The following is a 23,607-nucleotide window of genomic DNA, read 5'->3' on the forward strand; positions in this document are numbered from 1 at the left end:
AGAAACATGAAATTTACATTCTTTTGGATAAAATGGTACGTGACTTCCCTACTGAATTTTTATGAGTGACTCTTCTAGAGGAAAAACAAAATTAACTTGACTAGTTGCTGAATCTTTGAGAAAGAAAGCAAGTTAACTTCTTTGCCAGGAGTATGGATCTCTCTGAAATAGATTATGGCACTGAAACTTGGATGTAGGTACTGAATGAATTAATTATTGCAGAGATTTGATTCAATAACTACATTAACTTAAATTGATGCTGTGCAAAGTTACTTAAGATACCTCACTCTGAAAATCATTGTATAAAACCTAATTCTGATATCTTGATATGCAACAGATGGTAATAACAGTGCCAAAACAGAGACAAATATTTCACAAGAGAACTTTGCATTCATATCAGGCGGTCTTGACATAGCTTGTATCCACAGGTTAATTCATGTCATTCTGTGAGATAAGTCATTTATCCCATGGGTAACCTTTTAAAAGCCACAGCTGGCATTTTAGAATGCTTCTTGTTCGATATCAAAGCAGTAACAGGAACTTTCAGTCTCTGCCTTGAGACCAGACTCACTCTTCAGTAAACAGCTGCGACTTTGAAGTTGCCAAAAGAGAATGATTTGGTGGGTTAGATAAAGAAAATATGGGTTAAAAGCACGTTAGGTAAGAAATTGTTTGGATTTAATTTTCCAGAGCCTTTGCAAAAACAATGGAGAATGATGGCTTTCTCCACCACTTGTGCTTGAGTTTGTAATTTATGTAAATTCTGTCATTCTTCAAGGGATTTCTTAAAAACACGTGTAAGATTGATATGTGATTTCTACATATGATTCATCTCCTCAAGAAAACAGTCTTGTAATTATTTTGGTATTTTGTAATCAAGATATACTTTGAGAAATCAAACGCTGCACCTACTGCATCAGTAAGAAATAAACTTCTAAAACTGAGATTTTTTGTTTTCTCAAGCAGTGAGTTATAGAAAATATTAGAAAATAGAAAATAGAAGGTGATTTTCACTTCGTTTTGAAAAATTCTTCCTCTTGTGATCTAAGTAAGATCTCAGAGGAAGAGTATCTTTGGCTAATGAATAGGATGTGGAAGTCCCAGTGTTTCAAATGGTTCTTGGCCTGATTACGTGTTTTGAAATCCACATCTACATGTATTTTAGCAGACTCCTGTTCATTGGGTTTGCAGACCATCCCTATGAGCCAGAGTCATTGCTATACTGTACCTACAGCAGTGGATGCTTGACCAAGCTTATTTATGTATGTGATTAAAGAAACTGTTCTGCTGTCCAGTCTGCTCTTATTCTATTAATGAGCATCAATTTTCATAACTTCTATCTTTGATTTAGCATTAAATGTGGAGGTTGGTGGCCCTGCATGTGTCAGGGGGGTTGGAGATTCATGATCCTTGAGGTCCCTTCCAACCCTGGCCATTCTGTGACTCTGTGATTCTTTTCACTAGCGGTGATTCTTTTGACTTGAGAGCACTACTGGAAAAGGCAGCAAATATACAATGAACTGAATTTGCTGTTTCATGATAAGTTTGTGAAATTATTATTTCAAGACAATATAAAGCCTTATGTACTCTTCTGTTTATTTCTTCTGCATCTAATGTAGTGTGAGTCTTGCGTTTCTGTGACACAGAAGCCAAAATAACATAGAGAAGTCCTGTGGTAAAGAATTGTAGTGAATGTAACGTGAATTGGTTGCTTCTGTTTTTGTTGAAATAACACCAGACTGCCAATGGTGTGGCCTCTCGGGAAGAAGAAGAAATCAGTGAACTGCAGGAGGACGACAGAGACCAGTTCTGTGACCAGCTGGCCAGTGTTGGCATGCTAGGAAGAATTGCTGCAGAACACTGTATACCTCTTCTTACAAGGTACAGGACAATGGCCATGAATACAAACAAATAAATTTGTCTAATTGGAAAAACTTGTCTTTGCTGAAACAGTTTAAAAACAGTGAAGTTATTTTATTATGGTTTGTCCACAGTTTATTAGAAGACCGAGTGACAAGGCTCCATGGTCAGTTGCAAAGACATCAGCAGCAGTTGCTTGCCTCACCTGCATCAGGCTCAATTGACAATAAAGTGCTTGATGACCTGTATGAGGATATTCATTGGCTTATTTTAGTCACAGGTTAGTGAACAGTGTTAAGTAGAGCTTATTCTGATATTGCTATAGCAGCTGCAACACCTCAGGAAAGAAAAATCTTTGCATGTCACCTGCTGGTAAATGGTATATGCTTACAATTCACCTGTCTGCAGTAACACAGAAGTTGTCTTTAAAAGATTTATGGCATCTTTACATGAAGTACATCCTTTGGAAATTCCCATTAATAATTTTGTCATAGACTTCTGAAATGTTACCAGTCAACGTATTCGAGAAATTGGTCTGTTCATGGTTTCAGCTGTAATGTCTGGGGGTCATACGGCTTTGTGAGGTAATCCACGTGAGATCTGGATAGCAATATTACTTGGTGGTGCCAGAAGTAAGTTCCAGAATCTCTCAGGGCTGTTTGTCCATGCCCTGGCATTTTGCTATTTCAGAGAACTTAAATTTAGAACCTTTTCATTTTTGATTTTTAGATGGCATTATCTTACATCTGTTTGCAAAATGTAATATTAGCAAAGATAGTGTCTGTATTTCATTAAAAGAAATGTACACTTTATGAAATGTTTTGTGGGGTCTTTTTGAACGCCTGCTGTTTAACTTGCTCTCAGATGTTGGCATAAAAGTGTTTATAATACTTTTGTATCACTGTGAGATGAAGTTTGTGTTCATATCTCAGATGGTTATGAGATCAGACAATGAAAACTGTGAATCTGGAATTAATATTAGTTAGCCTGACTAGAGTATTGTGAAAATCCTTGCTTGACCTGATCTGCTGTTGCTATGCAAGGAGAACTTTGCAGTAGTGAGTTTGATGTCAGAAAGTTAAAAGGAGATTTGAAATGTTAGCAGAGCAGAAGTCCCAAATGAGATGGACTTACTAGGGAAGCTGTAAAATCAACTGCTTGTTCTTATTACTTAACAGAGATAATAGTGACTGCAAAATGTGTATATATTTTTTCCCAATAGCTGAATTGGCTGCAGTACTTGATGTGTTTACTTCACGTACTAAAAGTTTTCCCTGTCTTATTTTTATTACTTAATCTGATGATTTATGTTTTGGTATTTGTTTAATGTCACATTAGGTTCCTCTCTCCAAAGTTAGTGGTATATATTTAAACAGTGTAAGTCAGGGTTTGTATAAACATCTGGTTCTGGTATGATGTCTGCATTTAAGCCAATGGATTCTCTCATTAAAAAGCTTAGATAAGATTATAGATTAACCTAGGATAGAAAGTTGTGATCACTCTTTCTTTCTTTAATGTAAGGCTACCTCTTGGCTAATGATACTCAGGGAGAGACTCCGCTAATACCTCCAGAAGTCATGGAATATTCCATTAAGCATTCAACTGAAGTTGACATCAATACAACGCTTCAAATTCTGGGATCTCCAGGAGAAAAGGCCTCTTCCATCCCAGGGTACAACAGAACTGATTCTGTAATAAGGTAAAAATGCATCATGTGTTACATATGTCGAATGCTTTTTCAGAGGAAAAAGTAAGAACGGGGGTGGAATTCTGTGAACTGTAAAAGTAAAAAGCCAAATGTAAACCCTGAACGTTAGAAATCAAGTATATCTTTTAACTAGTTGTAAAGTAAGGGTAAATAACTTGTATGAATGTTTTTATAAAAGACACGTTAAGACAGCAATGTAAAAGAAAAGAGAAAAGATTAAGTATAATTTTCTTATGGTAAAGAAGGGAAGAGTGATTACAGGTTATATTTGAAGTCAGGGTGATCCAGGAGGAGGACTGAAGGGCTGAGCGAGAATATGGCATCAAAACAGATCAGTTATTTGAGGTGGGATGGCCAAAATGACTAGACTGTTGACCTAATGGCTGTAATGGTGGACATGAGCTGCTTATTAAAACAAATAAAAAAACTTTGTCTCTACAGAAAACTTGTCTTTAATCTATTTGTTACAGAAAGTCCATACAGTGGCTCAAATTACTGAAATCTTGTTTTTAAAGCAACACAGATGAATCTTGATAACATACTGTAGGCTATATAAATGCATTCAATATGTGTGCAGCTTGAGAAAGAACTTTCCAGAGCTTTAGTGAGCTTGTCTACTTTAGCCACAGATTAGTTTTTGTGTACTAAACATTTTCTTCAGGAAAAGGCTAGAAAAATCTACCTTCGTGGGTAATCCTAATGTATTAGTTAATGAGTTAATGTATTCATGAGTTTCAGTACTGCTTGTTGATTCCAAGTCTGGCAGCTTCAAGTAATACAGTTTCTTAATGCAGTGTCTTGGTGTAGATAGAAATAAAATCAGATATAGATTTGAGGCTCTCTAACAATAGCTCTGAAATTTCTTCAACAAGTAGACCTCTGTCAACTCCTAAATTCCTTGAGAAAACCAATGTTTTGCTACCAAATGTAATTGATATACTGTAAAATCTAACATTTAATACAGTTTTCTTGACTGGTTGTATTGAGGCAATCATTTAGTGATCTGCTACATCACACTGTCTCTCTGTGGTAATGAGAAAGTAAGAAATATCTGGGTGTTTCTGCAATTGTTCTTCAGGAACTGTTGTGTTACTGGAGCTTCCCCATTAGGCCCCACTTTGTAACTAGGGGAGCAGGAAAGGGAGAAATCCCATGCTGTCAGGATGCATGTCACACTTCTTTTGTTCCAGTGTTTTTGATATCAAAGAAAATCACTTTATCTTTTAATGCATATTCTGACTTCATGGATGATATTTGCCATTGTAGCCTGTCTCTTCTCTTACATTTAAAGAAGCAATAAATTCAAGTGCTCTCTACTTCGTTAGAGTGAAAACACTTTGTTATCTTGTTCTTCCCTTTGTATTTCATGAAAAATAAGTTGTTTTGCTTCTCCAGAAAACACTCTCAATATCCTTATTGTATGTAACCTTCAGGTTGTTATCTGCTATTTTAAGAGTGTCAGAAGTAGAATCTCGAGCAATAAGAGCAAATCTTACACATCTTCTGAGCCCCCAGATGGGCAAAGATATTGTATGGTTCCTCAAGCGTTGGGCAAAGACTTACCTCCTAGCAGATGAAAAACTGTATGACCAGGTAAGGATATGACCTTTATGAATGCCTTGGTGAGTATTAGCAACCGTATCTTGTGGGTGTAGATGTCAGTGTAGCTATTTTAATACGTAACGATAAAGCATTTCAATACTAACTGGGATTGGGTTTATTTTGGAATAAGTTTGGAAGTAGTTGTCTTCTTTTTTTAAATTAGAAATATAAGCTGTTAGGGGATTCTTCTTGCACATCTTGACATAAATATGATTTCTGGCCAGTGGCGTCACAGAATAGCATAGTGTGCTGTCAGGCTGCTTAACAGGTGAGCAATTCTGTAAGCTGCATCAGCTCTTACAGTGCATCTCTCAGACAGTGGTTGCCCTTGATGGATGATTTAGTGAGTAACCTGGTCATGACTTTGAATTACATAACCTTTAATTACCTTGTGACATTAGCTAAAATCATGATACTTTCTCTCCCAATCTCATATGTTCTTATTGTATATTTCATGATTTTTATAATGCATTCTTTGTAAAGGGCAGCATTTCATCATGTTTGGACAGCACTAATCATGATTAGACCTTTATCCTGGTTTTGCTTATACTACTAACTATAATCCAGCTAGAGAAGGTCCTGTTGACTCTAACTTCTGGGAAGGAAGCCTCCTCCTCCTCCCTTTATTTCCACTGCTGAAGCAGCTAAGAATACTAACGCTTCAGGAGGTCCCTCCTTAACAAAGATGGAGATACCAAAGACTTATAATTAATTCAAGTTACATTATTCAACTTGTCCTTGCAGTAGAGCAAAGATAGCTGGGGAAGAATTGGAGAGCGTGAAACAGAGTATCTGGGAAATGCTACGTGTGTTGGCATGTGGAAGTGATTGAAGATTTCTGTTTGACTCTTATGCTCAGACAGTTTAAAATTAGAAATTCTGGTGGTGTGCTGACAGGGAGCCCCTGTGCAAATCTTACAGAATCCTTGGATTTCACTTAAACTTTGTTTTCTGAAGATAGGAAAGTGCAGAGTTCAAGGAAGCATATCAAAATAAGTTCTCAAAATACTCAACCTAGATCAAGCGCGAGGTTTATTTCTAGTTACTTTTGTCATATTGTAAGTTCATGGAAACACTTCTGGGAGATGGATTGGTTTGGATCTTTCTGTTCGTTTTTAAAGCTTTTGAACTTTGTGTGGCATTAAAAGCTAGACGTGATCAAACCTGATACTGTGATGAGGTTGAAACCTTTCTCTTTTTTTAGGTGTTGTGCTTAAAATTGGAAGATAAATTTGGCAAAGATTTTTCTGTTACGGGTATTCTTTGCCTTCAACTGTGTAACATTTGTGTATTATAAATAGGCAAGAAGTGACAGCCTGAAAAGAATTTGCTGACTGATGACCGTACACTTTGGGGTTCTGCCTTCTGTAAAACTCACTCATTTTAATGCTTTTCTTATAGATAAGTCTGCCATTTAGTACAGCATTTGGTGCTGATACAGAGGGTTCCCAGTGGATTGTGGGTTACCTTTTAGAAAAAGTGATCAGTAACCTGGCAGTGTGGAGTTCAGAGCAGGACCTTGCAAATGATACTGTACAACTGCTAGTAACATTAGTGGAAAGGAGAGAGCGGTAAGTTGCTACACCTTTGGAAGTCAAAAAACTTCTTTTGCTTCCTTTAAATTGTTTTGGCCAAAGTAATCCAGATACGGGGCACTTTATATTCATGTCTCTGTAAGTCAAATTACTTTAGTAACATATTATAAGTGGAAGAAAAAAATGTCTGACCGAGCGAGGAGTGAGACCTAGATTTGACAAACCTAATCTCCGTTATTATTTATCAGTGCACTCTCCTTCCCCTTCCTTTGTGCCTCACTTCCAAACAGTGAGAATTTAAAACTCTCCTGGTCTCCACTCTTATTGCAAGGATTTTCATGTTGCTGGTTATTGTTGAGCAAGTTGTGTCAGATTGAGTTCAGATACTGGCTAAGCCTATATAGAATGTGTTTTACAAACCTTTAAAGGAAACAATAATCTAGGGTTTGGTGGGTTCAGCCAAATTTCAGTTTTTCCAGTATTATAGACTGTGAAGCAGAAAATGCCTGAATGTTTTGCTTTTGTGAATTGACATGCAAACGTACATTCAGTCTGTAGAAAGACTGAAATTTTAGGAGTTAAATGCTTGAGAAATTTTCTTTATAAAGATAAGTGAATAAAACCCTCAGGAGCTAGTTTTGGAACAAACTGCTTATTTTATCATGACATAATGAGACTAAGCTCTTAATCCATGTAATATATCCATTAACTGTGTGTGTGTTCTTTTGTGTGTAAAACTAAAGTACTTTCCTGCTTTTCTCCTGTATGAATTGAGCTACTTTCAGAGTATATATTTAAGAAATTTTAGGACTGAGATATTAAGATGAAAATCAAAAGGCAACTGAACCTTAGAAGACAGGAAATACAATTAAGAAAATTAGAATGTTCTGACAGCTGCTAGCAACCTGATGCACTCTGTTCAAAGTACAATTTTTTGAGTCTTTAATCAAAACGTTTTTTCCCTTTCTAGGGCAAACTTGGTTATTCAGTGTGAGAACTGGTGGAATTTAGCTAAACAGTTTGCAAGGCGAAGCCCTCCTCTTCACTATTTGTCTAGTTCTGTGCAGAGAACACTAATGAAAGCTTTAGTTTTAGGAGGTTTTGCTCATATGGATACAGAAATGAAACAACAATACTGGACAGAGGTAAGATGTTTCGGTGCTTCTGTTACCTTCATTTTAACAAGTTGTACAATTCAAGTCTGGAGTTGATTTGGAGCATTTTATGATGATGCAAACTTAGCTCATTCAGAATCTTCCAATTTTGACATCTATTTTTTTAGTGATTCTTTGAACATCCATAATCTTATAGCACCTGGGAGTTGCCAAAATTATCTAAACCATCAGTACCTAAACAGAAATAGCCAGTAAGTGGCTAAATAACCCTTGGAGGGTTCATGAAATCCTGCATAACAGAATGCTGTTGTAAAGGTGAAGAGTTTCCCTCATTTCTTCCCTTTGTTTTAGTTTGGTGATGGTTATGAATTATTCATTTATTTACTTACTCTCATTGAGTGAAGCTAATGAATAAAAAATAAAGAAGCTTGATCAGCTTTTCTGTTCTATTAATACTCAGATATTTAATGCCAGGAAGATTGGTAGATGAAATGTGGTCAGGGAATGCTACGTTGGCTCTGAAGTTTGAAAAACACTGATCTTCAGAGAAAAGTTTAGCAAAGTTAGAAAATTAATGAAGTGAGATGATAAGGCACTGGAACTAATTGGTGGAAAAGCATTTAGCTGTTTCATGGAAATCTCTAAGTTGATTCAAATTGGTTTTGTTACAGCTGCAGTCACACTGGCTGATTGTAAGAGAGATTGTAATGTGACAAAGATAATGGGGAACATAATTATTAATCAGTGCTTTCAGCACTGACCTGTAATGATTTTGTTGTTGCCAGTATTGAATCTGGAAAAGCATCAAATGCTGTCACTCGAAGTCCTTACTTGTTTAAACATGACAAAGTAATGTTAAATATTTATGGAGGTACTCATTGTGAAACTAACCTGCAGGGGGTGGTGAATAGTGAGAATTACTGATCACTGTCACTTCAGACAATGCTGATGAGACAGAAAAGAACACAATTGCAAACTGGAAGTAACTGAATCTTGTACTGCTATGATAAAAGCAACCCATGAGCTTGCTGAATTACTTAAATCTCAAATCTCATTCATGTATCAACATGCTTATCTTAGTGTGACTTTCCTGAAACATTTTCAGGTTCTTCAACCACTTCAGCAGCGTTTCTTGAATGTGATAAACCAAGAAAACTTTCAGCAGATCTGCCAAGAGGAGGAGGTGAAACAGGAAATCACAGCTACATTAGAAGCGCTCTGTGGCATTGCTGAGGCTACTCAGATCGACAACGTAGCGATTCTCTTCAATTTCCTAATGGACTTCCTTAATAATTGCATTGGATTGATGGAAGTGTACAAAAACACACCAGAGACTGTTAATCTCATAATAGAAGTCTTTGTTGAAGTTGCACATAAACAAATCTGTTATCTTGGAGAGGTAAATAAGCCAAGAGGGGGAAGTGTGTCTGTGTGTAGTCGTATGTGAATGTTGCTATCCCTCTTGCAGAATAATGCAATTTTTTTATGTTTTGTATGGAGAAAAACCCTGTGTTCGCATCACTATTCTGTTGATACAGAAAGAAATGGAAATGCTTTATGGTCGTTTCTGGTTGAGGAATTCCTTTGTTTAAAAGTTTACATTCTCGAAGATTAAAAGCAGGGCATCTAGACTGTTCTCATAGAAAAAATTATGTAACTATAATTCATTACTAGCCTTAGCAGGTATGAAGGACATGAGTGCAGACCACACTGAGTGCTGATTTAACTGTCTCATACTTCTCTGAAGTCTTGTCTAGCACAGTGGCAGGACTGCTGTCTGTGACCAATGCGTGCCATAGAGATACTGCTTTGGTCCTAAGCAAGTGGTTGCTGTGAGTGAGTATGGGATGAGTCAATGCAGTCCCCTTGTACTGCAGTACTGTTGGCTAATTTTGATGTTGCGTCTAGGAGAAGCTTACCTCAAACTGGGTCTGCACAGTGTATTGTGGCTCCAAACTTTGATAGCTGAAGCATGTCCCTTTGTCATTTTAATTCCAGTTGGTGAGATTCGTGAGATAGGGCAGCCTATCCCACGTCACTTTTTTTCCTGAGAGTGGATTGATAAAAGTAGTGTCGTAATGCTTTTGTCAACAGCACATAGATATATGGCTCTAAGTATTCTCAGTTATTGTGATTTTTTGTGCAGTTATTACAAAAAAGGATTATATAAATGAAATTTGATTCTTGAGGTATCACTGACCATGTAGTACAGTCTTAAAACAAAATGTGTCACTTTTGGCACGTAGAAGTTTTCTTACTGTTATCTAACAATGTTTTGTAGGCCAAAGCCATGAACTTGTATGAGGCCTGCCTAACTCTGCTCCAGGTGTATTCAAAGAATAATCTAGGTCGACAACGGATAGATGTTACAGCAGAGGAAGACCAGTACCAGGATCTCCTTCTTATTATGGAGCTTCTCACTAATCTTCTATCAAAAGAATTCATTGATTTCAGTGATACAGGTATGGAGTACTTGGTAATTGCTGAGCTGTAATTTGTGTTAAACATGGGGCATGTGTTCAGTCAAGGTAAAGTGAAAAGTCTGTGCGTCTGCCTTGTTCTGTCGTGTATGCACAACACAAAAATGCAAGACCAGATGTAGATTTTGTCCATTGACTAGACAACTCAGTGCTGTTAATACATGCTATTTGAGTCTGACATTGGATGTTAGATGCACTGAAAGTACTGTAAAAAAAACACAGTGAAACCAAAGACCATGAGTACTACCTTAATTTAATACCCAGCTATCAAATGCCTTGACAATTGCTGCTAACTTAACGCGAGAATGACAGAAGTAAGGTCACGTCCAGTTGCTGGGAAATATGGATCGTAACAGGAAGTAGAGAAACTTGTCAAATTCTCTATTACAGAGTTTGCTTCAGTAATTTGCCCAATTTATTTATCTTTGTGTTCATAACATTCATATAAATTATTAATGTACACTATCCAGAAATTTAGAGAAAGCATAGAAATGCTTGTAATATTTCGCTCAGTGTATTTATGCAAGTATGAAGCGGATATCATTAGAAACAAATGTAAGATTCTGTAATGGAAGGGCACTCTCAAAGTATCTGAAGTGTTCTGGCTTAGTATGTCATCTGGTACATGTGATTATGAAATGCCTCGTCCTTGTGAATATAAATATAGAGTGATGTGGCAGTCTCTACTCACTACGTTTCTATTTTAAAACAGTGCCTTGTGGTTTTGTTTGGGAAGAGGGTAATAGTCCTATCACTAAGAATGTCTTTATTAAAGTAATATACTCTTCAGTATACTTAGTCTGTATATAGTCTCTTCTGTAAAACATGTTTTTGTCTTTGCTACAGATGAAGTATTTAGAGGACACGAGCCTGGGCAAGCTACAAACAGAACTGTATCAGCTGCAGATGTTGTCTTATATGGGGTTAATCTAGTTCTGCCTCTAATGTCTCAGGATCTGCTGAAGGTAAATTTGCTCTTACATGCAACTGCTGGAATATGAAAGTTTTATACTAGTGAATCCCAGAAATGGATTCTAAATTGCATTCTACTTAAGTTGAATCAGGGGAACAGTTTTAAAGCGTACCTCAGTTGTCTCCTCTTGACATGCTTTGGTTCTCATCCGGTGGCACCTACTGAGTGTGAGAGCTGCATGCATTATAGATGAAACCAAGGCAAAGGACGTGCCCTCGGAGCACCCTGCTTGCACTCCAGCTGCTGAGAGGCTTTCTCCCCTCAGGGCTAGACTTGCTCACGTGGAAGTAAAACTCCGTAACTTTGTATGGAGTAGATACTGGACAGCTGCCATCAACTTGAACTTGTAGCAGTCTGCTTCTATTGCACCATGCTTTTTGCTAGTGTAGTTGTAGCCTCTGATAACTGAAGTTATTGCCTATAATTGTCTTTTTTCAGGGCAAAGCACCAGACTTGTGTCTTTGTACAGCTGGAAATAATGCCAGGATAATGCTACATGATTCTGAAACGATCTTGTTTTTCTTTTGGCAGTTTCCATCGCTATGTAATCAATATTACAAACTAATCACTTTCATCTGTGAGATATTCCCTGAGAAAATCCCACAACTTCCAGAGGACCTCTTCAAGAGCCTAATGTACTCACTGGAGTTAGGGATGTCATCGTATCCTTTGTGGGGCTTGAGAGTGTTTAAAAGTCTGAGCTGCTTTTATAAGGATGTGTTAAGTCTTGATTCTTTTTCTTTGCATTGTTTCTTTTCCTATCAATTTCCGTACCTACAATTCTATATCCATAAACAACTCCTCTTCTGTGCCTCCTAGTGACTGAGAATCTCATGGTAGTGTCTATTGAGATTCCAGTATTAGCTGAATTTCCTGACTCGTGTTGCTTGAATGCAGTGTTTAAGTGGTTTAACGTGTAAGTTTTTTCTGGCAGCCATTCCTGCCTCCTCCATTACTTCACTTCAGAGTGTGTAACTTCATAAGCCTTCAGCTGGCATCCCAAAGCTGTTCCTGAATTAGTTTCTCAGCTGGTAATAGAAAACACTGCTGCTGTTCTCCTGGGCTGGCTCCAGAGCATTTCCTGTCATGTTGCCAATGGGCTCTCCCTCTTACAACAGGAGCACCATTTTCACTAATCTGTGGCACGTGTCAGACACAGATGAGCTTGAGCATAAGGGACTCTTTCTGAAAGTGTTATGTCAGAGAGGGTTGTGGTACTTCAGGGTGTGCAGCTAATAAAGGAAAGCAACAAAGACAGAGTTCCCTTTTTTCCCTTTTTTATATTTTTTATTTTATTATTTTATTAACGGCTCTACAATACAAAGATATCTTAGAATATATAAGCATTGAAGTGTTTTCTAGTGACGCCACTGGGAAGTTTTGTTACAATTTCACTGAAATCTGGTGTTGATTCTTTAATGCTCGTTACCAGAATGAGTTCTGAGGTTTGCCAGCTCTGTCTGGAGGCTGTAACACCGCTAGCAGAACAGTGTGCAAAAGCACAAGAAACAGATTCAGCCCTCTTTCTAGCAACAAGGCACTTTCTTAAGGTAAGAACAACTGTTTCATGTTACTTTGTGGGCTTTTTGTTGTTGTCTTGTAGTTGCTTTTTTGTGGTTTTTTTGTTTGTTTGTTTGTTGGGTTGTTTTTTTTTTGCATACAAGAGAACAGATAGTGATACTGTCAGACTACATTAATGAGCATCATGCACAAATAGTAAGAGACAAAACTTGTAGTTGAAGAAGAGCATAGAGGATCAGGAACACTGACTGTATTAGAAAGAAGAGTAGGAACACAGAGAGGAAAATGACTTTTCAACATTCAACAAAAGATCTGAATACTTCAGAATTATTTATATTTATATATAAATATATATACTTCAGCAATTTATATTTTGTCTGTGCTCGGTACGTGAGTTCTTGAATGAATCTCAGTAGTTTCAGCAGTTAAATTTACTGTAGTGTGTCACAAAGCTTCCAGAATTGTGTGAAATGAAGGTAGGGTTAGAATACTAAAACAAGAGCATAATTGGGTACAGCAAAGAAAGGTAAATGCTGTCATTTATTCAATGTACCCAATAAATTTTGCTTTTTCTTGGCAGTTTCCTTAAAGGACCACTCACTGTATTTCATTGAATTTCCAGGTTAGCAGGTAGCAGCCAGCTGGTAGCTCACTGATAATCAGGAACAAAGTGATTGGGGTACTTGTGTTCTGGACTCTGGATTTCAGTAGATCAGTTTTGCTTGATGTTTTCTTACCAATCTGACATTCAGACTGCTAGAGACTTCTCATTAAGAGTTTACATCAGCTAAGCTAAGAGTGTGAGAAACACCTTAAATAACTGTATTCATCATGTTAACATGGCTATCTGCCTTTTCTCTAAATTTTCCACTTAATTTTTTAAAATTGGTCTTATTAATCCATTCCTTGTTTGTCTTTCTGTGAGAGAAAGACTCTTGTGGGAGACTTTAAAACTTGAGGAACTTCATTCTTTCTCTGCTTTTGTTTTGTGATTTCAGATGGTCTTTGATATGCTGGTACTTCAGAAGCACAATACAGAAATGACAACTGCAGCAGGTGAAGCATTCTACACATTAGTGTGTTTGCATCAGGTATGATATAAACACTTCAGAACTCTGAAAACCACTCACTTTTTGATGGAGAATGGTTAATTACTGTGCATTTGGCAAACTGCAGCATCATTCAGGAGGTCTGTAGTCCAACTTCTTGCTTGAAATTGGCTAAATACCAAAGTCGGGTTGGCTCATTCAGGACTTTTTCCAACCATGTCTTCAAAACCTCCAAGATAGGTGGTGCAGAGCCTCCAAGCAGCCCATTGAAAGCTTTGTTGTCTTTAAAACAGATGTACTTTCAGCACCTGCCTGACTATCTTGGTGGCCCTCCTCTAGATCAGTCACTGTTCTTCAACAATGGGGAATCCAAGGCTGGACACAGTATTCCATGTGTAATATGGAATGAGAGCTCTGTAAAGACAAATAATAAATACAGTCCAGTGTGCTGCTAACACTTTAGCAACTCCACTGAAACCCTCTGATTCTTTATTCAGCAGAACTGCTTCTCAAGCTCTCATTTCCCAGTCTGTATGGTTGCAGGGAATTGGTCTGTTTCTATTGCAATTCTGGACACCCCAGTATAAGGCCCCTGGGCACTATTAAAACTGGCTTCCACGTGGATATGAACCATTAAACACAATCCTTTGGAGATGGACACATTTGATTTCATACAGCCATCAGTGTGTACCCAGTCTCCGCAGTCCTTCAAAGGCAATAGAGTGTCTGGCCTTGAAATAACAAACTTGTCAGCTTTGTTGGTCTTGAGAGCTGCATTGCACAGGATCTCACCCGCCAGCCTCCTGAATAAGCTGAAATCTGCTTTCAGGATGTGCAGGGTCAGTACTCTCCTCTCCTGCCCTCACTCTCTTAAGGATGCTGAACTCCACTATTTCACCATCTGCGCAGCCAAGGCTCTCATTAAGTACCACCTCCCTGCCCAGTACTTCCTTGTCTGAGTAGCAAATGCAGAAAAACCATTACACCTTTGGCCAGTCTGGCATGCAGGTGTCAGGGAGATTATCTCCTAAGAGTCTGTGATCCGAATTCTTCTCCAGCTGCTTAAAGATGACCTGGTGGTCCTCTATTCACCTGTTTAGGGGACTTGTAATAACTCACACCATGTCATCATCTTTACTGCCTCTTTACTCTGACCCACGAGCACTCAGCTAGACTGTTGCCTTGTCCATAAGACAGCATCCTTAATTTCCTTCTTTCATGTGAACAGCAACCTTCTGTGCTCTTCTCTGTCCAAAGAACCTCTCTGTCCATTAGAGCACTCCAGTTATATCAGCTGTCCCACCACCTCTAAGTTTCTGCAGTGATCTTGCAGCTCTGCATCTGTTCTTACTGTTTGTTTCCAAGGCTGAATGTATTTCTTCTTAGACATTTGAGGTTTGCCTCCTTTAGGCTGTTTTATCCTTCTTGACGAACACTCTTAGATCTATTACTGCCTCATGTTCTTAGTCACCATCCCCACTTGTCTACAAGTTGTTACCACTGTCCCCCAACATGCTCTTGAAAGCCCTTCTTGCCAGGTTGACAAGCCTTTGACAGAGGTGTTCTTAAGCCACTTTTCCATATGAATCTCCTGTCTGGTTAGCAGCACTCATCGACGTAAAGGGACAAGTGAGCATGTTAGACAAAAAGAGCCAAGAGCCTGTTACTCCCTGAACAGCAGTCAGTTTGCTGCTCTTAAAACCTTCAGGCTTTCCTTCACTATCCTAATCACGTTTAATGTGCTTCTTTGTCTTCTGCGGCTGTTCAAGTGGGGAAACTCTTAGGAATTTAAGCTGTCCGTCCCAGGGAAGGGAATCCAGAGAGAGGGAGAACTGTGGAGGGAAATGGCGTACTGAATGTGGGGCAGCTGTGAAGGAAGAGAAGCTCAGTTCATAGAACTGAGCATATGCTAAGAGCCAGAAAGAACTTTGAGCAGAGTGCTTGAAGTTTCGGCCTGTTCTGGTTCAAAGTCTTTATCTGGTTTAGAGAAAGGTGGGAGGCCGCAAGTCCATAGCAGCCCCTGGTACGCCAGTTGGTGGAGTCGGTGGGGAGATACTACTGAGGGTTTTCAGTCACAGCCTTAATTCTGGATTTTGTCCTGACAAGAGAAGTTGTATATATTGTGGCTTTGGATATTTTTATTTTTGAATTAATGAGACTCGCGTTTGTTTAACAGGCTGAATATTCAGAGTTAGTTGAAACCTTACTATCAACTCAACAAGATCCAGTAATCTACCAGCGATTAGCAGATGCCTTCAACAAGCTTACTGCAAGCAGCACTCCTCCTACACTGGACCGTAAGCAGAAGATGGCCTTCTTAAAGAGTTTAGAAGAATTTATGGCAAATGTTGGTGGACTTCTCTGTGTAAAATAAACAACAAAACTCTATGCCTAATTTAGACCCTTTCTGCAAAATGCACTGAGAAACGCTGAATGCTGACTAAATCTTGTACCTGTCTCTGGGTTCTTTGCAGCCATCTCAGATTCTAGAGAGTCTGGAAGTTTGAACATACATAACACAGTGGAATAGGAGAGGTCAACTTCAAATCAGCTTCTGCTATTATGTGTTAGCTGCAATCTGTCATACTTGTGTGTGGGAGAGAATGAACAGAAAATGAGAATTTAATTTTTTTTCCATATATGTGCAAACAGATATGGGCACAATGAAAAATAAATTCAGTGCCTTTTTCCCCACTGGTTTAAAATGAGTGTCCAGATAAACGTGCAGATTTCTTTTCTACCCAGAATTATGTTAGAGTGTGATGCAAATACATAAAAAGCTCTAAACAGTTTAGCTGATTTTAAGCTTTATTTTTTTCCTCTCTAAAGTTTGAGTTTGGTGTTCCAATGGGGAGAAAAAAAGAATGGTGTTTTAACTTGTGTTTAGTTTTGTTTTTCTAGATCAACCTGACATTACGTGTCAAACCTGTAATGCAGGTTTTTACATTATGTTCTGCTGCCTAAAGTTCAGAAGAAAAAAGGTGTATATTTTTGTTCCCCTAAAATGAACTTTAGGATCTGCAGCCATTTCATTGCCTTAATTTAAAAGAAAAAAAAACTTCATATACTTACAGAACTTAAGGCAAGATTTGACTCTTCAGAGTTGGTTTAGGATGTTGGCATTAAGCTGCCGTGTGCCTGTTGCAGCCCTTCACACAGACAGGTGTCATTTTGGAGTTGAGTGTGATGCAAGGTTCACGCGTAGTTTTACTTTCAGCATCGGTTTGATTCACATCCAGGCTACGCGCAACTGCAATGTATTTCTACACTGAGCTCTTTGCTCAAGCAATAACAACTCAAAAGGTCTAAATTGCTGACTTACAGACCTTTCAAAGTTGGGGCATTAGCTAAAACACTTGTGCTAGAACAGTGGTAGCAAACCCTTTGACTCGAGGCCGTGCTTACTTGACTCTGGTCAAGAAAGGTAACTGGGATGTGCAGTGCTGTGGGGGATTTGGGTTTTGCTGAATGTAGCTCTGCCTCTGTAGAGCCATCCCAGCTGCTCTGCTCTTGCTCATTTTTTGTCAGCACTTCAGTGGTTATGACAGCAGAACAGCAGAGTTTAGTGGACCAACAAGGAAGAGTAGCACACGAACACAAAAGCGAAGCCTGTTTTGTCTCCAGTCACGAGCCTGAGAAAACTGAAGCAAACACAAATGTTGCACGCCGAGTAAAATCGGTTTTAGTGGAAATGGAGGCAGAAGTTGGCTCTTTTGTTTAACACCTCTGCTAGATTGTTGTTGAACATTTCCCATGTTTTTTGAATTTCTGTAGAATGTACAGTGCACACCTTTGTGTGGCTATGTACAGCATCATGTTTGCAACTCAGTGCCATCCTTCAGCTGTTCATCTCATAAATAGTCACAATAGCCAGAATGTTAAAAAGACAAATCTGTAATACTGTGCTATAAGTGATCTAAGACTTTATTTCTCAGTTAAATCCACACCTCTCTCAAGTGAGGACCCACAAGGCCAAAAAAGCCATCTCTTCATTACACATTTCTCTTAATTTATGTGAAAGCTGGGCCCGGTCAGATTTACGCATGAGAAAGTGACCATAAAACTTACTAGATCATATACGTTCCCTGTGAGTGTTTTATTTCTAACATAATTTGCATATTTTTTTACAACAGGGAGGGGTGTTGCACTCTATTTTTCCCTGAAGCTGTAGTGCTTTCCTTCAAAAAAATACCCCAAAAAACTCCTGACTGTGTACTTGCTCAAATGATAACGATCCCAGCAGATTGATATTTTTTAATTAGCTTGGTTTTTTTGCTATGATTCTGAAACTGCTTCTGGTGTTTCTCTGAACCGGTATGTTGCACAGGGTGACTGGGGGCATTAAAGCCTGGGAACAGAAGGAGCTCAAAGAGCTGCTGCTGGTTCGTTACAATGCAGGTGATGCCAAATATGTAGGCCAATGCCTTCAAAGAGATCGTGGCAAATACCTTCAACTTATTTGGATCTGACTGGATAATCAATGCTCCTCTACAACTAGCTGTGCCACTGTCACTTTTTTAAAGCTGTTTCAATATTCAGAAATATAACTGCACATTTGTGACATTATCATAAGTATTATAAGTGATTGGGATACAAATGGAGTTAGTATTCAGAACAAATTCACGTGCATACCCATTACTTTCTACTCAGGCCCGCTGTATTGTAACAAGTGCTGATGCACGCCTTAGTTTGTCTATCAAGACCTGCTAAAGTATGAAGATTTACTTTCAAAAACACATTTTGAAGATTGTTTAAAACTTTTGTTTATCCCTCTATTTAAAATTGATGTTATGTTAAAGGGAAACTGTCCCAGAGAGCGCTTTGTGTGATTTTTGTGCTTAATGTTACGTGGAACAACGCTGTTCTTTTTAATTTTTCTTCTGCTCTTGTCTGTTCAGCACGGATCTTTCGTTGCCAGATGATTTTTCTTTCAGAGCATGTGCAAAGATGTCTCCACTTAGTGACACTCATGAAATTCCCAGAACGTTTTTCAAAGATGAGTTCTCTGAATTCATACCCCTGGCTAGGTGGCTACTTCTGCCTAAACTATTTTGCTTGTATATCCCTTCCACAACCCCAACAAAAACAAAGCACCGCATCCAGTTGCTGTGAGCGTGTATTGTTCGTTCAAGTCCTCAGAACAGCGCCAAGGACGGCTTTCAGCGCACCTTGAGAGCTGGCTCCAAGTAATGGTCCTGAAATAGCGATAGCATCACTGCATTGATTTTCCATTCAGCATACAAAGGGAGTAGTGGTTTTGAAAAGGCACTTGTTTCTTGAAAGAAAACATCCAAAAAGGCCATGTCAAACTGAATTGCAAATGCTGCATGATGTAATTGTAACAAACTTTATTTGTCTAGGCATAATATTGCAAGAACAGATTATTGCTCCTATGTTTTTCTTCTGAGGGTAGAAATCCAGTAGCTTCTTTCCCATTTTTCCAGCCCTTCCCCATCATCATAGCTATTTTTAATGCTACCACAGTAACTTTCTGTTGTTCAGCCTATAGATTTTGATGCTGGCAAGCATGACTATCTGCTTGGGTCGTGAAATTCAAGACTTTGAAAGCACAGACACATGGGCAGGGAGAAGTGAACTGCATTACACCTCTGCTTTCATGCACATAATGCCTTAACTACCTTTGCCGGGTTACCACAAGAATCTGCTACATCTTATTGCCCCCAGGTTTGTGTTTCGCTGTTCAGAGATAAAGGGCTCACGGTTTTCCTCAGGAACGAGAAACTTGTTTTCTCAGCATGTCCAAATCCTACGAGTTCAACATGAGGGGTTTGAAGCTGGAGTATCTCTTTGATAGTGCATTGCACTTGGTAAAACCCCAATGTTTACCTGGGTAAATCCCGTTGTATTTAAGCCATGTAGTTTTAGAAAATAAGCTTGCTTGGAGTAGTCGGTTGTCCATTTAAAATTTAATTCTTTAAAAGGTAATGTAAATTCTAACTTGTGATCCGTGAAAACTATTACAAAGAGACAATTGCAGCATTTCTTTTATAAGACTCTTCAAGTAATTTCAGTTAAATAATTACGTAAGAGAGGTGTTCTTTACGGAAGTAGCTTGATGAATATAAGCGCAGGAGTAGGAGCCAGGCTCCTCTAATTTTGTATCAGTTTTTCCACTGGGTCCTCTGTGGCCATTGGCACGTCGCTAAATCTGTGTCTTTGTAAAAACAGCGATGGTACCTACCTACCTCACAGGGGTGTTGTGAGGGTTAGCTTATGCCTATAAAATGCATTGAGGATCGGAAATGCTATGTAAATATTAAATATTTTAATTTTAGTTTTGCGAGGTGTAAGATTTACTGTCATGAAAACAGGAGGTTTTTGTAATTATAAAGCCGTAGAGGCAGCGGCAGAACGGTGTTCTGCAAGAATGGTCCACTGCAGTCCAGTGCTGCTGCCTGTCTGCAGTGGCTGCCTCAGTTACAGTGGTGGCTCCTTCTAAGACGCGATTCCCCACCGCGGTGCCTCGGTTCTGCTCTAAATAGAAAAAACAGGAGGAGGACAGTTGTTAGGTATCCAGGCTTTGGTGCTGCTGCTTCTCTCAAGTGCTTCTCATGGTGGTAGGTTTATTGCCTTTTTTTTTAATGCTTTTTTGCAATGAACAAACATGAATTGTCTCTCCCACGTCTCTCAAGTTTCTCCCACTGTCACTCGAGTTCTGCTCAGTGTAACTAGAGCCTGGTGGCAGTGATTAACACACGAAGAGCCAGCCCTCCAAAACCTCTACATTGCTTCTAGTATAAAATCGTGCCCTCGGCAGTACATGAGATTAAAGCTCCCTAGCACAGATGATGAAGCAAATGATGTGATTTGCTGTAGAGCCTTAAGCAGCCACCTGTCTTAAAAAAATTAAGAAAACAAAAAGCAATGTGAGATTTACTGGGGCTCAAGCAACTGAGAAATAAGATGTCCCTGGCCTGCCCTCCTCCTCAGTGAGTTAAAGCAAGTGCTGCTTTTTCATTTCGTCCCATTTCCTATCCTGCTTTTCATGTTCCTTGAGCCATTATAAAAGACTGGGAAGGCTCTCCCAGCCTCAGTGGAAGATCATACTCGTGCACTTTTCCATCTATTACTGCTCGATAGTTGAAAATGATTTTAAAAAGCAAACATACAGCCAAGCTTTCTAATAACACTGCTCAGCGTGTTTGAATCTCTCACTGAACAATTCTAAATTTTATAATGAAGAAAAAATCCCCTTTTATTTGTTCTCTTTGTGCAAAATGAGGAACGTCCATGCAGTAACCATGCAGCTTTAAGGCAGTAAATGCTAGGACTGCTGGCAATCAAACGTGTAAATATTTAAATGTACAAGTCAGTACTATGTTGAGTTTATATATCATGAAAAGCAGGGATTGAAGCGCTAGTTAATTTCATGTCTTGTTTTACCTGTACAGTTGACGGTACAAAGTTGCATAGACTTATTTCATAGTTTATTGCAATGAACCTTGGGAAGCAGCCATGTAGTCAGGCTGAATTTTCAGTTTTGAAGTGAAAACTCCGTATTTTTAAGATCTGTAAACAGGAGGAGGATCAAAATGTTTTCCCCTAAGAGCTTTTATTTTGTTTTGGCCACGTGTGATGTGTGTTTTATTGTTTATCATGTTCCGAAGTCCCACCTGTGTTGAACCCCTGCTATTTCACTTGTGATCCTTCCTTATGGCAGGAGCCAGCAGAGGGCCGTTATGGAACTGGGAGCTAAGCACCAGCAGGGGCTGTGTGAACGAGCAGACCTTGGTTCAAGTTGCTGGAGAAAATTCAGGTTAATATCAGCACTTATGGGCATGAGTTCCAACAAAAAGAACCATGGTGGGTGTGGGTGTGTGAGGGACGCAGCGCACCAGAGTGCCAGAGAGGTCCTAGAAGTGGCTGGGAACATAAGAACAAATTTACCTTCCCCCTCTCAAAAGAAACAATGTGACTTTTCAGGCCTGCTGGTAGTGTCTGTATTCCCAGAAGGAAGGCTGATTTCTGGCTCTTATATTTTGCGTGTAGATTAAATTTAAACAGTTCTGAGGATGTGTGGCATGGAAATGTTCGCCAAACTCGTGTCTGTTCCCATGTAAATTACATCCAACTGTATGCTACTTTATGTGTTTTGGAAAAGCTTGGTTACAGGCAGCAGCTCCTAATGTTCTGTAATGTGATTATGTTTGGGAAAACTACAGCTGTGCTGCTCTGTTCCCCTCTTCCTCTCACGCATTCACATTGGTTTTTTAAGGAAGAAAAATTCTCGAAGCCTGGAAGTAAAACTCCGTGACAGCTGTGGTGTTGGCAGCTCGCTGTAACCTTGGCCGTTATGTATCACTGCAATTGTACTGGTTTCTAAAGTTCAGTTATTGCAACCATACCTTGATATTGGCCTGCTTTAGTTCAGTGACTCTTCTGGTGAAGGACAGGAACGTCAAAGGTAATTTTGAGCAAGTCCCTGAGAACAGCTGGCAAAGTCCCTGAGAGCAGCAGCACATCCAACAGCCTTGCGTGTAGAAAATGGAAATATTTTACCTTAAATACGAGGTCTGGAATAAACTTGAATGATTTGGGTACAAAACCTTTACTCATGTTTGTTTGTGGAAATGTATGCAACACCCATTCCTTTTTTCCTTTAAGAAATTTCCATGTGCTTCAGTTGTGTTTGAAGTTAGTGGCTGGTTTATTTGGTTTTCCCTCCTGATGGCCGTTAACTCTTAAAAAGGCTGCTGGAGCAGTTTGGCTGCTGAGCAGAGGAGGAGGTCTGGAAGTGGGCATGAGGAGTAGGAAGTAAAACGTTTGCAGCCTTTTATAGGGATAAGAAAGAAAAATCACGCTACTCTGTAAGAAGAAAAGCAAGTTCACAGTGCACGTGTCAACATCTCATTACCCGGTGTCATCCCACAAGGGTCAGTAAATGCTGCCCTCCCAGCAGCATGGGGTTGTTTGGGAATCGTGTGATACGACACCATTAGCGTGAGGTTTGCTAATTATATAACGGAATCTTTTTTATTTGGGAAGCATTTCAGGCAAATCATCTCCAGCAAACACCGAAGTACCATCGTGTGCTGTGTAACCACCGTTCTTTCTGCTCCTATCTCCGAATCTCATGGCACAACCATTCTCACCTTAAACCTATCAGCTGTTACCAGATTGATTTTGCTGACCCAAGTTGTCTTTGCAAGTCCAAAGAAGGCAGCAGCTTTGTGTGATGTGTTCCCTTTCCCTTCCCATTGATGTCTGTCCCGCCACTCGTGACTGGTTTGCTGTAACTCATTGCTGTGGATTTCACAGTTTGGGTTCATGATGTATTCAGGTCGCTCCCAATCTGTCACCGTGCTGTTTACCACGTCCTACAGACTCACCAGTGCTTGACTTGAAAGGTTCCTCCATAATCGGCGATAACTTGGCAAGACATTGCCTTTAGTTTTAGTACCGCGCCAATACCTGTAGTGCTGCTTTGCTCCACCATGCTTGCTGTAACAGAAACCAAAGCCCATCGCCACACTTTGGAGTCTTTAGGAAGACACTGATGTCCTCTCACGAGACCAGCACTCCTCTGGGGAAGGCTGGCATTCTGCCACTGCAAGGAGAGACTGTTCCGAAGTACTTTCTGCCTGCTTGTAGGCTGTTATGCACTTTCATGGTTTAACAAACTACTGTTAAAAATGTACTGTAACATGGAATTTTGCTAAGCGCACATGTATGTGAACATTTCACTCAGCCTCAGGAAAGCTGGAAAAATTAGATACCTGTTTTGTATCTTGGTTGTTTGTTAC

The 23,607-nt window shown here is 39.2% G+C and overlaps 1 protein-coding gene across 2 annotated transcripts in view; it reads left to right on the top strand.

The window, feature by feature from the left end:
• The window catches only part of XPO4 (exportin 4), a 76,771-nt gene extending 54,362 nt beyond the window's left edge, over window positions 1-22,409 (top strand). For both annotated transcript variants that reach the window (XM_042838925.1, XM_042838926.1), the window contains exons 11-23: window positions 1,739-1,881; window positions 1,995-2,140; window positions 3,382-3,559; window positions 5,002-5,161; window positions 6,572-6,741; window positions 7,676-7,850; window positions 8,926-9,219; window positions 10,102-10,282; window positions 11,147-11,265; window positions 11,805-11,935; window positions 12,706-12,823; window positions 13,793-13,885; window positions 16,020-22,409. In XM_042838925.1, the coding sequence (XP_042694859.1) occupies window positions 1,739-1,881; window positions 1,995-2,140; window positions 3,382-3,559; window positions 5,002-5,161; window positions 6,572-6,741; window positions 7,676-7,850; window positions 8,926-9,219; window positions 10,102-10,282; window positions 11,147-11,265; window positions 11,805-11,935; window positions 12,706-12,823; window positions 13,793-13,885; window positions 16,020-16,217 (2,106 nt within the window). In that variant the 3' untranslated portion in view covers window positions 16,218-22,409. The remainder of the gene's footprint in view (window positions 1-1,738; window positions 1,882-1,994; window positions 2,141-3,381; window positions 3,560-5,001; window positions 5,162-6,571; window positions 6,742-7,675; window positions 7,851-8,925; window positions 9,220-10,101; window positions 10,283-11,146; window positions 11,266-11,804; window positions 11,936-12,705; window positions 12,824-13,792; window positions 13,886-16,019) is intronic.
• Window positions 22,410-23,607: the final 1,198 nt, after the last annotated feature.

This window comes from Centrocercus urophasianus, unplaced genomic scaffold, assembly GCF_019232065.1.
Source record: "Centrocercus urophasianus isolate 14NV4802_14NV808 unplaced genomic scaffold, USGS_Curo_1.0 seq_9, whole genome shotgun sequence".
Lineage (NCBI taxonomy): Eukaryota > Metazoa > Chordata > Aves > Galliformes > Phasianidae > Centrocercus > Centrocercus urophasianus.